At 32.9% G+C, this 15,581-nt stretch overlaps 3 protein-coding genes across 7 annotated transcripts; 2 read left to right on the top strand and 1 right to left on the bottom strand.

Moving 5' to 3' along the window:
• The first annotated feature begins 3,934 nt into the window (after positions 1-3,934).
• Positions 3,935-5,130, top strand: LOC117160999 (leucine-rich repeat-containing protein 23). The gene is made up of 2 exons (XM_033342170.2): positions 3,935-4,312; positions 4,451-5,130. Exons 1-2 carry the CDS (start codon positions 3,935-3,937, stop codon positions 5,075-5,077), a joined length of 1,005 nt encoding a protein of 334 aa, XP_033198061.2. The 3' UTR covers positions 5,078-5,130.
• A 470-nt stretch (positions 5,131-5,600) lies between these two features.
• On the top strand, positions 5,601-9,522 carry Ahcy (adenosylhomocysteinase). Its single transcript, XM_033342169.2, has 6 exons — positions 5,601-5,760; positions 6,263-6,453; positions 7,641-7,982; positions 8,212-8,427; positions 8,545-8,771; positions 8,969-9,522. Exons 1-6 carry the CDS (start codon positions 5,733-5,735, stop codon positions 9,264-9,266), a joined length of 1,302 nt encoding a protein of 433 aa, XP_033198060.1. The 5' UTR covers positions 5,601-5,732; the 3' UTR covers positions 9,267-9,522.
• A 442-nt stretch (positions 9,523-9,964) lies between these two features.
• On the bottom strand, positions 9,965-15,528 carry Wdr59 (WD repeat domain 59). Of its 5 annotated transcripts, XM_033342161.2 has the most exons (22): positions 15,382-15,528; positions 15,222-15,307; positions 15,051-15,100; positions 14,804-14,939; positions 14,524-14,737; positions 14,312-14,445; positions 14,068-14,217; positions 13,837-13,996; positions 13,686-13,765; positions 13,542-13,608; positions 13,265-13,470; positions 12,944-13,207; positions 12,724-12,874; positions 12,447-12,640; positions 12,231-12,364; positions 11,934-12,143; positions 11,742-11,868; positions 11,217-11,246; positions 11,078-11,116; positions 10,605-10,765; positions 10,276-10,529; positions 9,965-10,184 (listed from the first exon to the last, which is right to left on the bottom strand). In XM_033342161.2, the coding sequence occupies exons 2-22, from the start codon at positions 15,273-15,275 to the stop codon at positions 10,045-10,047; spliced, it is 2,955 nt and encodes a 984-aa protein (XP_033198052.2). In that variant the 5' UTR covers positions 15,276-15,307; positions 15,382-15,528; the 3' UTR covers positions 9,965-10,044. The 5 variants fall into 5 exon arrangements, with proteins under 5 accessions (XP_033198052.2, XP_076474435.1, XP_033198055.2 ...); XM_076618320.1 differs by lacking the exon at positions 15,382-15,528 and having other exon boundaries at positions 15,222-15,375; XM_033342164.2 differs by lacking the exon at positions 15,382-15,528 and having other exon boundaries at positions 14,833-14,939; positions 15,222-15,325.
• Between the last annotated feature and the right edge of the window lie 53 nt (positions 15,529-15,581).

Below are 15,581 nucleotides of genomic sequence, written 5' to 3'. Positions count from 1 at the left end.
CGATCATAACCGCATATCGTCATTTGCTGAGACGTAGGCACCACTCAGACATGGAAATAGATTAAGAAAATTCAATTACATATTTATTTCATATTTTATGTTACTCGATATTTTATCTTTGTTAGTAAATTTTATTACTACATTAGCCGTGGTCACTTTCTAAATTATTTTCCTCGTTTCTATCCTATTACAATTGCAATCCAATAATTCGACATATTTAATCATTTAGCGCTGCCAGAGTTATCAATATTCTTAATATCAACTATCAGATCCTGTCCGATTCAAGAGATATGGAAACTCTAAACTTATTCCACGTGTCCATCCTCCACTTTCCAAAAGTCTCATCTGTCGCACGTGAATGAGAAAACAATTGCAAAGAAAGAAAGAAAAAAAAAAAAGGAAACTACATGAATTTTCCACGTCAGCTGGTAGCATGCTGAAAGCGATTGCTACTGGTTGGCGAGTTAAAGGCAAGGATGAGAAAGGATGGGCGAGGCAAAGATCGTAGTACGAGGATAATATAATATACTGTAGCAGGATCAGTTCGTACAGGGATTGGCTCACTATCCCCCGTAGATATGTGAAATACGTGTCAGGGGTCCCTATTTGGTAGACAGGACTTCGTTGGAACACCGTGTATCCCCTCGAGGGAAGAGATCTTCATCGTTCGTCGAGTGGCAAGAGCTCATCCGTTTGAGAGGATCATTGTCGAGGATCCGCGATTAAGATCAACGACCCTTTGCACGATCCGCGTTGCACAGCCCACGGATACCCATGTATCCGGTCTTTTTTTCCTTCTCTTCTTTTTCTTCTCTCTTTTCTTCCTCGCTTCGTGCCGACGCTAGAGACTTCTGTAATATGGCCTTTAACCGAGAAAACGTCTTTTCAGCGAAATAAACTGACGGTTGCTGTACTTTTACCAGGTATTTGTACGTGTGAAGGAGATTGTTTAAATAGTTAGATATTACTGGAATATTTCAGATATTTCCGTTCTTTAAACGACTTTCTTCTTTTGTTCAAAAACGTTTCGTTTTTAGGTTTGAAATAAAAAAAGGAAAAGAGATTTGAAGTTCGTAACAGGTAACAGATGGGTCAATATTTTTATGTTCTGTTTCTCTCGGGTGATTTACAGTTTTAACTTTATTGCCTGCTTTTATGACATCCCTTGCTAGCAGCAGTTTGTTAGAGTTTATTGAGCCAATATTCGGAATTTTCGGTCATGAAGTTGCCTAATAGAAACGAACTATCTGCCTTCTAAAGCTATAAACAAACATCAATTGTTATTTTATCATCCTACCTGATTTTTCCACCAGGTTTGTTTTCTACTTAGGAAAACATAGCTTTTTAGCTATTTAATTTTCGATAGTTACACAGTTGCTTCAACCAGAGTAATCCCTGTACTTCTCCATCGCTTCTCCAGTCAACTTCTCCGTCAAAATCGATTCGGTCCCTTTTCAAATAAAAATTGAAATAAAATTTGTTATTTCCAAAGAATAGTTCCATTTCTAAGGCAATCTCTCGATAAATTATTAAGCTCAACCTGTGATTCCAACTGATTCGCTGTATAATAATACGTATAGTGATCGATGCGACTGTAAACACACAACTTAAAGAAAAAATGATACAAATCTTCCAATTAAAGTCGATTCGATGTTGCTTTCGTAGATCCGTTAATTTCGTGTTTTTCTATTAAAAAACAACTCTCTCGAAAGTTGATCCGAAAATTTAAAACTAGTCAACATCGTGCAGTAACCGAAATTTTATTTGTCGAAGGAATCCATTGAATTTGCTGAAATTGAATTTGGTTGCGTCGCCTTTCGTCCTCTGACGTCGCGGGGAGTCCTATTCCGTCGCCATGAATGCCAAGCACGGCTAAATTAATTTCACGCTCGCGTTTACGGCGTCGCGACGACACGGAAAAAAACACGGGTCCACCACATCTCCGCCTCCGGTGTAACGCGATTGGTCCAGCGAACCTACCAATCGCAGCTTCCACCAGAGTCTGAGAATTGTACTCGTAGTGGTGATCACGTGTGCGCATACTCACACGTGGTTATATATGTACACGTATGCACATGCACGCAATACGTATACGGGAACTGTTGCCTCTTTCAAACTAGAGAAGCAACGAGAAGTTTCTTCTCTTGTAATAACGTTACGATGCTTTTAACTTTGGTATGTACATACATATATTCTTAACAGGGAAATGATTATGAAGCTATCGAGACTAAAATACAAAATGGGGACTTCGTAGAATATAAGGTTAGACTATACAAAATACAAATAAAATATGTGAATTCTTTGGGTGTCTTATGCGAAATTGAAGTCTATCGAAAACTCTATTCTTATTATTTTTTCAAAGTAAAAAGATATATCTCGATACTGGCTTTTCGGGATAAACAATTGTATTTCGATTTTACATTTGAGTACTTTGTACTCATGCATTTTGGCTCGACGTTTCGTAGATGCCGCAGTCTACCTCTTCAGGCCAGACCTGAAACTAAAAAGTCTTTGACTCGAAACATAAAGAGAGGTGCAAAGTGATTCGATTTATAGATTATTATTATGTAATAGAGGGCAGTCGAAAATAGTAGTTATATATATCTATCTCTACTGTATTTTAAAAAGTTTATATGAAAATAATTATACAAAAATAAAAAAAATGAATTAGCTCTTTGAAAGAATTGATTGAATTTATGGATAAGTACTTTGTAGACATTCGAAGAAGTTGACAGAAGTACAATATTCTTTCAATAATTGCATTGGAAACTTTGCGTATTTAAAGTTGTACGATACTATAAGACGACAGTATGGTGGAAATTATGCAAATTTTTCTAAATTAATCATTGTATCGAATATATTAATAAATTGAAAATTCCTTCATCAAATTTATTAAACTTCCTGAAGTGTAGCAATAAAAATGCATCGCCTGGAATTTCGAACAATAATGGTACCAAGTCCGAAATAAACGTAGTATATACTCTATGTTAATAACGAAATCTACAATAATCAAGGTGATTCTCTTCCGTCAAAACCTGGCCCAGTCAATAAGGACATGATCGATATAAGCTGGTCGCGAAAGCGTTGCTAAAGAAACTTGGTAATCGTATCATGTATATCGTGTAAACACTCGGAACGAGTTTGGTGGGTCGAGCAAGCAAGATGTCTTACGAACGAAATAGGAATTCTTCGGCTTCGTCCATGTGGAGACATAAAGCCTACGAACGACATCGTATAAAAGTGAATATTTAATAATTATCGATAATCCGTTGCTCGTTCGATAACGGCAAATATCGCAGCATCTATTGTATTTATAGGTAAAGAAGGCTACGCGAGCAATTGACGTTGATCCACCGCAAACAAGACCTCACGTAGTTTTCAATGCAAAAGGTTTGCAATTGGAACGCGAGAAGCAAGATCGTATCATTAGGGAGAATTTTATCCTTTTGAAGAAACTTCGCGATATTATGCACCGGAAACAATCCACCGAAGAGAGTTACAGATTGAAATGGGACGAAACCAGATGTATCAGAACTCGTTGATGTGGGTTTCATAATTAATCAACACCCTTCCATAGTTTTAGTTTGAAATCGTCTTGCGTATTTTATTTTACGTGAAACAAGTTTATTTACACGTTTGTACTTTCACAATAAACAAGTGAACGTGGATCTTGTATTTTATTCGATACCAAACCTATAAACTATAAATATCAACGAAAGAAAGGTTAGTTAATTTCATTGTACTGACTGTACTGAAAGGATTGAAATGAAATACAGCGTGATGATATATAAATATCAATAAAAGATTAACTGATTTTATTATACTTATCATTAAAAGAATTAAAATAAAATACGATGTAGTAAGATACAAGTGTCAGAGAAAAATTGATCAATGACATAGTATTCATTATTAAAGGAATCGAAACAAGAGTACAATGGAGGAAGGAGAAGGAAGGGAGTATGAAGAAGAAGTGGGTGAGATCGATAAATATCCAACTCCTAAATTATCATCTATCCTCGAAGATACCACAAAAGCGTTAACACAAACAGAAGCAGGAGAGTGTCTTCACACATTAGGAAAATGCGATTCCGGCCTTGGTTATGCTTATCTGGGATTGAACGCATCTAATAAAGGCTTGACAGATATTAGAATCATATCAACGTTTAAATATGTGCTCTACGTGGACGTTTCCGGAAATAGATTAACGACCGAAGCACTTCGTGTTCTTTCATCGATGAAATATCTCTTGATGCTTCAAGCTGATAGGAATCATGTGTCTTCCGCGGAATTGGATCCTATGCCTTATCTTCAGGTTAATCACGAAACCTTATTAACGATTTTTATCATTTTTACTTTTACCTTTATCTTTATTCTCTATCTTTATCTAATTTTAATACTTTTCTAAAATTCTTACATATTTATCAATCCTACTTATTTAATTGTGCTACAGGTTCTTACACTGAATAAGAATAAATTGACAAGCACATCGGGCATTTCTCATAAGCTTTTGCAGTGTTTAGAATTAAATCATAATAATATTGAAGAAGTCACTTTAAATCCGTACGATCTTGAGAAGTTGAACAATCTTGAATTGCGTGGTAATATTCTTACCACAACAAATGGGATCTTTTTTCCAGGATTAATACGATTATATCTCGCAGAAAATCAAATAGAAAAAGTGGAAGGTTTAGAAATATTAGTTAATTTAAGAATTCTACATTTGAGGAGCAACAAAATATCGAATTTGGATGGGTTTGATTCACGTTGTGCCAAACTCAGTTATTTGAATCTACGGAATAACGAGATTACAAAAATTTCGGAGTTAGAAAAATTAAATTGCTTAACAGCATTAGAGACCCTAATTATTTTGGAAAATCCTGTAATAGCCGATAGGGAAGTAGCGGAAGAAGCTGCTTATAGACACATTGTTTTGGCTATGTTACCTAACTTAACACGTATTGACAAGGATCCAGTACTTTACGACGAAAGGAAAGAGGCTAAAGAATTTCATAGACAAATGCTTCGTGATGGAACAACATTCGCTGATTTAGATTTCGATCTTTTAACCGCAGGATAAAATTAATAACATTTACTCTACGTAATTATGGAAATAAAAATATAAAATGCAAATAAAAATTAACGTCATACGATAAATATAATTTAAAGACTCTCATATAAAGTAGATTTCTACATAATCGATTATATTCAGTAGGTAAGACAAATTTTGTTGAGTTGTTGACATTATTTTTTTATCATACTGGTACGAACTTACTGATTAGTATTGTTTTTTAAAAACCACCTTTTTTATTTTACCTTCATTAATAACATATCTCACTTCTTTTATTTTAGACTATGTATTAAATGATCTTAAATGTCAATATACTACTTTATTATCTTCAGTATTATTAATTCACTATTATAATTAATATCATTAATTTCGAAGTGCAAATAAAATATCAAAAACTATAAAATAGAGATAACAATTCTCTTAAAAATGTTTCATTTTTCCTACTTGTTAAAGTTGTCCCGCCAAAACTTTTAAATCCTGCCACGCTACCAGCAAGTAGTGACGGTCTCTAGCGGAGTTTGTTAAAATGAGATTGTTGTACGTTCGTTGCCAGTAGTTCTACCGCAAGTAGCCGGCGAAGACATTTAGTGTTATATATTGTGCGTTGTTCCGTTACTAAATAATTAGCTCTATCTTTTTGTAATAATTGTCTCTGTCAACGAAAATGTCTTCCAAACCTCCATTTAAAGTTGGTAGGTCATAGCTATTAATTTCGGAGTTACGTTAGTCAGACACGTGGTTGCTATTTGAGAAAAAGATTTGTAACCTTCTTCTATAATATTTAAAACATATCGCTTCATAATCCGCACATCTACACATAGTAGTCGAACCACAAAAAAAATATTAAAGTAATGTAAAAGAAAAATATATTCAGATATAAATCCCAATTGAAAGTTGTTAAATGATGCAATAGTATGTGGAGATTAAGCACCTTCTGAATTAAGTTTCATAAATTATGTCATAATTTGTCAATATGATAAATTTCGTTCTTTATACGTAAAAATAATGATAAAATAAAACATAAAAAAAAATAGTTGTCTTTATTCCATTTTTCATTAAAACAGAGCAATGAAATATTTTTAAATATATCATAAAACGAAGTTGATTTCAAAATTTTTGAATTGAGCTCAATGATTCATCTATGAACAGTGATCTAAAATTTATAAAATCGATTTCTAACTTTTTTATTTGTAGCCGATTTGTCGTTGGCGGAATGGGGACGGAAAGAAATTACTTTGGCAGAAAATGAAATGCCTGGCCTCATGGCCATCAGGAAGAAATATGGTTCAGAAAAAGTTTTAAAAGGTGCACGAATTGCCGGTTGTTTACATATGACTGTGCAAACTGCGGTTCTCATTGAAACTCTGGTTGAACTCGGAGCTGAGGTAAGTTGATACCTTTCTACATCCCGGTCGTTTTCGTTTGATGTTTAAAATTCGGTTAAATCGTTGCTATTGTTTTCTTTGCCTGAACACTTACATACTAAGGTTTAATTCGATAGTCACAAACTCATCAGTACGATACTTTCTTTAAATTATTGATGAAACGATAATATCCCAGAAAATATTATTATTCAATATAAATTTTTATACACAAAATTAAAAATAAAAAATTTGTTGTTAGTTTAATATATTTATATTTGTACTATTAAAAGCAAATTAAAGATACATCCAATTATAAAATTCATAAAAATCTATTTTGTAAAAAATATAATTATTACAAAATAATTCAAATGAAAAATCATAAAAATAGAAAAATATAGAACGAAGCATAAGAGAGGAGAATGAAGAAACTAGTACGCGTTTATACGTATGCAGATCGATTTCTTGCGTGTTTCGCAAGATTTACTAACAATTGTATCAGACATCGGGAAACTTTTGAACCATCCTCAAAGATCAGGATCAGGTAAAACGACACGGTTATCTTCGGTCCTTATTATGGGACATTTATATTTATTCAAAATACTTAACAATACACTTTTACATTTATTCAAAGCTGTGAAAGATAAATATCATAAACTATTATGATGCAATGAAAACATCATATCTGTGAATGTAATATCATCCCATTGTAAGAAGTTTTCGATTAATCAGCGGTTAGTAATCGGTATCTTCTTATCATTACCATAACTCATTCAAAATTAAAAAAATATTATTAATATATAATTATATATATAATATATATAAAATTTAAAAAAGATATAATTAAATATATATAATATCACAATACTTAGGAACATTCTGTTCTAGTCTCCGACACGATAAAATTACTTGCAAATAGAAAATCTGCAAATATTAATTATGACTTCAACAAAATGGCAAACGTAGAAATATCAGAAGATTATAAAAAAAATAATATCATTTTATATAATAATATAAAACATAGTGGTTATCTCTGCGTACTGTATGGATGCATTGACTTTGCATCAAAAACTTTTCGTACAACCCTGTGCAATGTTTCATATCCTACTTTACGAATGAAACATGTTACCTTTGGGTTTGATTTCATAGACAATTTTACTCTAGAAACCAAGAAAGATGTTAATGACTCGTTATTGTCATTATATCGATAGGTTCAATGGTCCTCGTGTAATATATTTAGCACTCAAGACCATGCAGCAGCAGCCATCGCAAAAACGGGGATTCCCGTGTATGCTTGGAAAGGTGAAACTGATGAAGAATATCTCTGGTGCATAGAACAGACCCTCGTATTTAAGGATGGAAAACCATTAAATCTGATCCTCGACGATGGCGGTGATCTGACCAACTTAGTGCACACCAAATTCCCGGAATATTTAAAAGAGTGCCGAGGTCTTTCCGAGGAAACCACAACCGGGGTTCACAATCTGTATCGCATGATGAAAGAAGGCATTCTGAAAGTTCCTGCCATAAATGTAAACGATTCAGTAACGAAGGTTCGTCACATTGTGTTTGAGAAACAAAAAAAATATTTTTGTCCTAAAGAGAAAAAAACTGTTAGATTACTGCTAAGTAAAGTACTTATCATAAGTAAAAAATATATAAAAAGTCTCCGCAGCAATCTTGTAAATTATTTTATGATCGTCCACTTGTCTCATCTTTCTGTTACTCTGCTAATAATTAAATTTTAAGTCCCATGTAAAATAATTTTCTTCTGTTGAATAGAGTAAATTCGACAATCTTTATGGGTGTAGAGAATCATTAATCGATGGTATCAAACGAGCAACAGATATCATGATTGCTGGAAAGGTCTGTGTGGTTGCTGGATATGGAGATGTCGGAAAAGGTTGCGCACAAAGTCTCAGAGCACTTGGAGGACGTGTGATAATCACGGAAATCGATCCCATTAATGCATTACAAGCTGCCATGGAAGGATACGAGGTGATTGCTGAAACATTAAATCAAAGATCATATACTCGAAGTGTACTGAAACCAATACTGATCAAAAATTGCAATGGAAGTAAATTATGATTGGTGAATTTCTAAATTACTCTCCAGGTAACGACAATGGAAGAAGTCTCAACCAAAGGACAGATTTATGTTACTACCACTGGTTGCAAAGACATCATAATGGGCGACCATTTTGTAAATATGCCAGAGGATGCTATAGTCTGTAATATTGGTCACTTCGATTGCGAGATTGACGTTGCATGGCTTGAGAAAAACGCTGTTGAAAAAGTCAACATTAAACCACAAGTAGACAGATATCAACTAAAGAACGGCAGGTGAATTAATAGTTCAATTTCGAAAAAAATATTTCTATATCGGAAAATCAAACATTAAATCGTGTAAAATTATTTGAGCAGAAAGTTAAACACATATTTTAGATATGTTCTAATTAAGTTTATACAATGTAAACTTGAATAGATTTTTGACCGGTTCCACGATACTTTCGATTCAAATTCCGATTCTTCCTTTTCAGACATATTATCCTTCTTGCGCAAGGTCGGTTGGTTAATCTTGGATGTGCCACAGGACATTCCAGTTTCGTGATGAGCAATTCGTTCACAAATCAGGTATTGGCACAAATAGAGTTGTGGACCAAATCTGAGTCCTATCCGGTCGGAGTTCACATGTTGCCGAAAAAATTGGACGAAGAAGTCGCCGCGTTGCATTTAAATCACCTTGGAGTAAAGTTGACCAGATTGACAGAGGAACAAGCGAAATATCTTGGTGTACCTAAAGAAGGACCTTACAAAGCTGACTATTATCGATACTAGTTATTATTTAAATTCAGAGGCTCTCATGTACTTTTTTTGGACCATATGACGGATACAACTGGACTGTCAACTATTGATCTTTATAGTTGTTCATTTATTAATTTTAGTCTCAATATCGAGTGTTTTGTTATCTAGAAAAGTTATAACGAAAAATCACCGAAACAGGATTGTGTGTTTTGTATTGTATTGTTATAATCTGTGAACTTTATTGGGGATAATTATCGCTTTTAAATAAAAATATCTTGTTCCATATAAATGGCAGAGAAAAAGATTTCCCCGCCTCCATTAGAAGTTAGTTCTTTGACAAAGGTAACGATATCTGATATAAAAGATTAAAATGTTATCTAAAATATGGGATAATTTATATTGCCAGTTAGCGAGATGGTCGTGCTTAATTTCTGGCGTGATTTATAGTTTCCTTAAACGAAGAGAATATGCCGCGTTGGAAAAAGTGCTACGAGAAAAAGAAGCAGAGAAATTTGCTAGAGAAATCTTTCTTGCTCGTGAAAAGATTCGTCTAAATACTGGTATACTTTAATGTTTCTCAGTGCATCTATGAATATATTTTGTGAACATTCTATTTTTTTACAGCTGAGATAAAAGAATTGGAACAAATATTTCTTGAAATGAGTTCATCTAATGAAGAAATTAATTTAGTGAACAATAACAATAGAGATGCATAAAAATTGCAGAAGATCTTAAAAAAACATATTTATTATCTTCTCGTAACATTTCTATATATCTTCACGATTATGTACAATTCCTTCCTATCTTTTACTTATAACTTTAAGAGGGCAGAACTTTCCTGCAAACAATAACATCCACAGCCTGTGGGGCACAATGTTTGGTTAGTGAACCACGTTGCCAAATGTTGCGTGTGTCCCCCATGTCCACAAAATATACAGAAGTTGCTTGGACCTAAATATAAAAAAAAGAGATAATTATAAATTATTTTATTATACACTTTATAATTTAATAAAAAAATTGCAGTGCATTAAATTAACTTTACCTCTAACAGAGATATGACAAATTACACATTCCAATGCTAATCGTTTACAACTTATACATTGAGGTCCTCTGCTAACTTTACCACACAATTGACATTCACTCTGAAACTCGACGCCTTTGTGCGTGTCCAGCGGAGTTGTGCTTACATGCTTCAATACTTGTGCACGTGCATCTAATAACCGCCACCTATGTAGCACTTCAGCATATGCTTTTTTATAACCATCGTAGAGAGCAGTATATTTTTCATCGAGCAACCTGTATGATCAATGCTTTGGCTTAATTCCTAACAAAATTGAACAATTCTACATTAAAGTCCTTAAAATTACGTACCTAATATTTTTCACGGAATCCCCGAATGTGTCTTGAATTAATTTTAAATCGTCAAGCGAATCGGACCACGAGTTAGATCGATGTTGCTTTAAATTTTGAAAGTTCCATCCCTCTAATGTGGTATCGGCTAGATGAATCGTATGATATGGAGAACCACCAGGCTAAAAAAATGTATCGAATGATGTATAAAATTACGAGCCTATTTATAAACATTACGCGAACAATATGAAAACACAATATACACAAATGATATGTAGAAAAGGCATAATGTCTATGATCAGTTCTGCACAAAGATGTTTGTCTTCTGTGTGAAATTTCTAGGTATTATCACAACAAAACAGTACATCACATATAATTAATTACTACTAACATGTACGATTATTTTATGGGTATTAATATTAATCATAATGTAAAACAGTTATTAGATGCAAGGTCAAGAAGTTTGGCATTTGAAATATTAAGCAGGGCCAAACCTGCATGCTTTGTGGCACCATGACACTTCCACTCCGATGCTGTAAGGCAGTAACAAATATCACCATGATAAAAGAACCCTAAGAACCAGTACATTTCAAACACATACAAACTTAAAAAACTCCAAAAACCATGCCTTACCTTTAACCACCATTTTCCTGTAGAAAGCCTCTATAACAAAGATAACATAATATCAATCATTTGGTAATTTTTAAAAAATATATTAGGAAAGAAAAATACTGAAATAAAATACCAATGTATTACGTCGGTATAGCATGACTCATTTAAATTCCGGATTATTCCAATTTTGGAAATTTATTATGTTAGAGAGAAAATTATGACACATACAATACCGTCGTATCGTACGACATTCATACATTTAAATCATATTTAAACATGCATCGAAAAAAAAGAAATGTGTGCTGAGTATGAAACATGTGATATACTGTAGATTGAGAAGTCAGCATTAAAACATGAATACAATAGATGATTATGTTCGAAGAGTATCCCCAAGTACTGAAATGTTCAGTATGTTTGTGAACAGAAGACAAAATATGATCAAGACATGTAATGTAGCAACTATCAATGATGCTATAAAAATTGTGCTTGTGCCAGGCCATGCTAAAACATTTTAATATCTACAAAAAATAAATACAACGTACTTACACTAACGTTAATGGACTTGCTACTTAGCCGTGTCTGAGCAACGTCCGGATTTTCCAAACGATAACTAAATGCACAACTCAGCATACCTGCCATTTGAATGTCTGATTGATTGGCATAATGCTGTATTCTAAAGTAGAGACGGATTGTTGTAAAATAATTTGTTTTTATTGTAAGTAGTAATCCATTACTTACAAGGAATGAATTAAATTTTGACCAAAAGGATGTAAAGGCCATGGAGCATCAATCTCAGGTGACTGACAAGAATTTTGTCCTATATTTGAAACTGGTTGTGATATTACAAGAGCGGCTAAACACCATGCCTGAACCAAATCAGGACGTTCCAATGATGCAGCTACATTTGCATTGTATTGACACATTGCTGGGATATCTGTGATATTGATACTAGATATAAAATAAAATTAAGAAATTATTTTCTGAAAATCGATGAATGTCTCTGAAAATTGTATCGCAATTATATATTGTACTCACACATATTTTTCTGCTAGTTCTTTGTTGACGAAAAACAATGAAGAAGCATCATATATCATTACCATAAAATGATAGTTTTTACAACATGATCTATGAGTCATTCTATTTGTATTATGCAATCCCCGATTCATTTTCTATTAATTTGAAATATTTAATGAGGTTCTTACAAGTATTTCATATTATGAACATTCTCACAAAAAATTTTATTATACATACTCGATCTTGAAAATAAAAAGAACTTATAGGAATATTATCATTTGACTGTACATAAGAATTTGGATACATATGCATAAAATGTTCTCCATTGCCTATTCCGTTTCCTAATGCAGAAAGTGCTCTGGGTGTTGTACACTCTGGTTTCATAGACGACCTTCTCGTATATGAAGCACGACCAAAACATACGAGTATACCTATATAAAAATAGAGACAATGAATGAAGCTTCTATTATGTACAGTATTTTGTTACCATTTCTTATTATTTTTTTATACATACCCACGCAACAAAATTTAGCACCAGATGTTCTAGGAAAGGGTATGTAGGCATCTTGATAATTTGTATACATGTTAGAAGAGTTTAAGAAATTCGCATTGTCTTGAATGTCGTATCCTAAGTGACTACTTTCGTTCTCATCCTTTTTACATGTCTATAGAAATAAGAAAAACGTTAGATATTATAAAAGATGGACGTAATCTGAGAAATATATTTCTTTTACTTGCTCCAATGTTGTAATTAATTGTCTAAGACAAGGTTCTAAACATGATCTGTTTTTTTTAACGCGTTGCTGAGCAGTTTGCTTTAAAACTTTCAACAACTTTGCCAATGTTGTATTGTCGATCGTTGTTCCATGACAGAATTGGAATGTAGGTTGCGCACTATATGGATAGTTCGCAGGGAAATTTACTTTTAATATCACATTGTAACTTTTATTGGATGCTGTTACAGTACAACTACGTTCCACAGCATCCATGGTATTGACCTGCAAAGATAAAAATATATACTATATGCATTTCTATTTTACGTTTATATGTATCACCTCTATGTTTGGTATGTTCATATTTATTAAAGAAAATTCTTGTTGCAAAGTTTTTGGTTGTGTAGGAGACGATATTTCTTTATTACTTTCAATATATGCATCTGTTTCAGAATTCAATATAGGTTCATCAACTTTTGTTATACAATTGATTTCATGATCAGTTTGAGCGTCATTAAGTTGTAGCTGTTGAACGGATTGTAATGTTCCTATATTAATGGCAACTATATTAGTTGAATGAAAGAAGTGCATTATATTTATAAATAAGACTGAAACATACTTAAACTATTATCTTCAGGATACTGAGTATAAATAGATGAACCATCATCTATCCCATGTCCACATAACTAGAATAGAATTATATGTTATATTTTTTATAAATAAAAATTTTAACCTTTGCACATATATGTATAGAAGCACCCACTTTCTTTAAAAATGGATCAATTTTATATATCCTCAAACATTGATCCTTTGACCAAGTAATTAATTCAAAATCACTATTTTCTGCAAATCATAAATATATTTTACGATATTTTATTCCTTTTTATTTGAAAATTTATATACATAATACATACCCAATTTTTGATGTCTCCATTGAAATTCAAGAACAACATCAGTATGTCCTACAAAAGTATAAATAGGAGCACTGAGGTCTGTTGTATTCCATAATAACAAACTATTCTCTCCTCGTCGTAACTGCGGTACTACTATTGTTACCAGTCCTTCACCAAATGGCTATGGATAACTTATTGTTAGTTTTTATAGATAGAAATAAATTTAGATTCTCGATATATCTATATCTTTACCGTGTATCTCGCTCTCCATACGGGTGAGTTTGTTGTTAAAATGCTCTCAGCTCTTCGTGGATTACTGATATCAAAAATTTTCACTGTACAATCTTGACTAGATGTTGCCAATTGATTTTGTTGAAATGGACACCAATCTAAACCATGTATCTAAAATAACTTTTATAAGTATGTCATTGAACTTTACTAAAGTGACATTATTAGATATTATAGTGAATAGAGGTATTATGAAATCAGGCTGTACTTTTGTTAGATGAGCAGCTATGTACTGCATAGGACTATTTCCTTTTCTTTGATCCCATATTTTAATATCTCCATCATGAGCTGTAGCCAACATGTTGGGAGAAAGAGTGTTCCATCTTACTTGAGAAGAACCAGCTATAACACATTCAATTATATGTCTCTTTAAATGTTTGCAAATTATTTCACAATGGGTTTTATAATCTCTATATTTACCAACTGCAGATAATGATAAACAAGGCTTCCTTTGATCTCTTATGTCCCAAATATGTATAAATGTATCAATGCTACAGGAAGCAATGATATCTGGTTCTTTGGGATGCCAGTTTAGGTCACTCACAACTCTTGTATGTGCTTTTAGACTGTTTGTTGTTTGTAAGTCATAATTACCAGTTCCAGTAAGAGACAGTATTTCGATACGCGTATTGCTCTAAAATTTAAATACAATTAGGTATATCTACAATATTATTTACAACATATAGATTTAGTTTCTAACCGATACAGCGCATAGATGACAATTTATACTTGTGGGGTTCCATTCTGCAGAGCCAACTTCATATTTACTTTGTCTTTGAAATTTTTTTAATACGTCAGCACTCTCGTCAAGGTATTTTATCGCGAAACATCTGCGTCTAAAAATATATAATAGAAAAAGATCGCAAAAAATTAGAAAACATAAAAGTTATAGGAAATTACATACTAAATATATATAAAAATAAAAACTTCATTTTTTGTTTACTTACCCGGCAAGTAATACATAATTACCCGTTGCATCCACGGCCATAGTATTAGCCTATATACATAAAACAAAAATAATTCTACAATAAAAAACAATTGTATATCATAGTATTTAAAATTGAAATACACGTTGTTTGTAATAATAACATATATTTTCATGTAATAAGATAACCTACCTGTAAATCACGGTGTTCCGTAACGACATAGTCGCTGCCCCAACGTTTTGACATTTTACCAATAAATTCGAATTCCTGTCAGCATTCTGCAAGGTTAGAAATAAACCGAATATACGCGGACTGGAATTGAATCGTACACAGTATACGCAATCGTACATACAATCAAAGCTAGTATATGATTCGTTGCATCGCGTCCTAACCCACACATCTTTATCGGTGGGTTTCGATTGGCTGAACAAAATTCATGTACATATCCCTGCTAAAAAACAAATGTGGGCAAGGGGTAAAGCGAGAGGAAGCAATGTAAAAAGAGTAAAAGAGAGGGAAAGAGAATTAGAGAAAGAGAGAAAAGTTCAAGAC

This window comes from Bombus vancouverensis, chromosome 4 (genome assembly GCF_051014615.1).
Source record: "Bombus vancouverensis nearcticus chromosome 4, iyBomVanc1_principal, whole genome shotgun sequence".
NCBI classification, from domain to species: domain Eukaryota; kingdom Metazoa; phylum Arthropoda; class Insecta; order Hymenoptera; family Apidae; genus Bombus; species Bombus vancouverensis.
The sequence above is the reverse complement of the archived record's forward strand: the minus strand, read 5'-3'. Positions and strand labels throughout refer to the sequence as shown.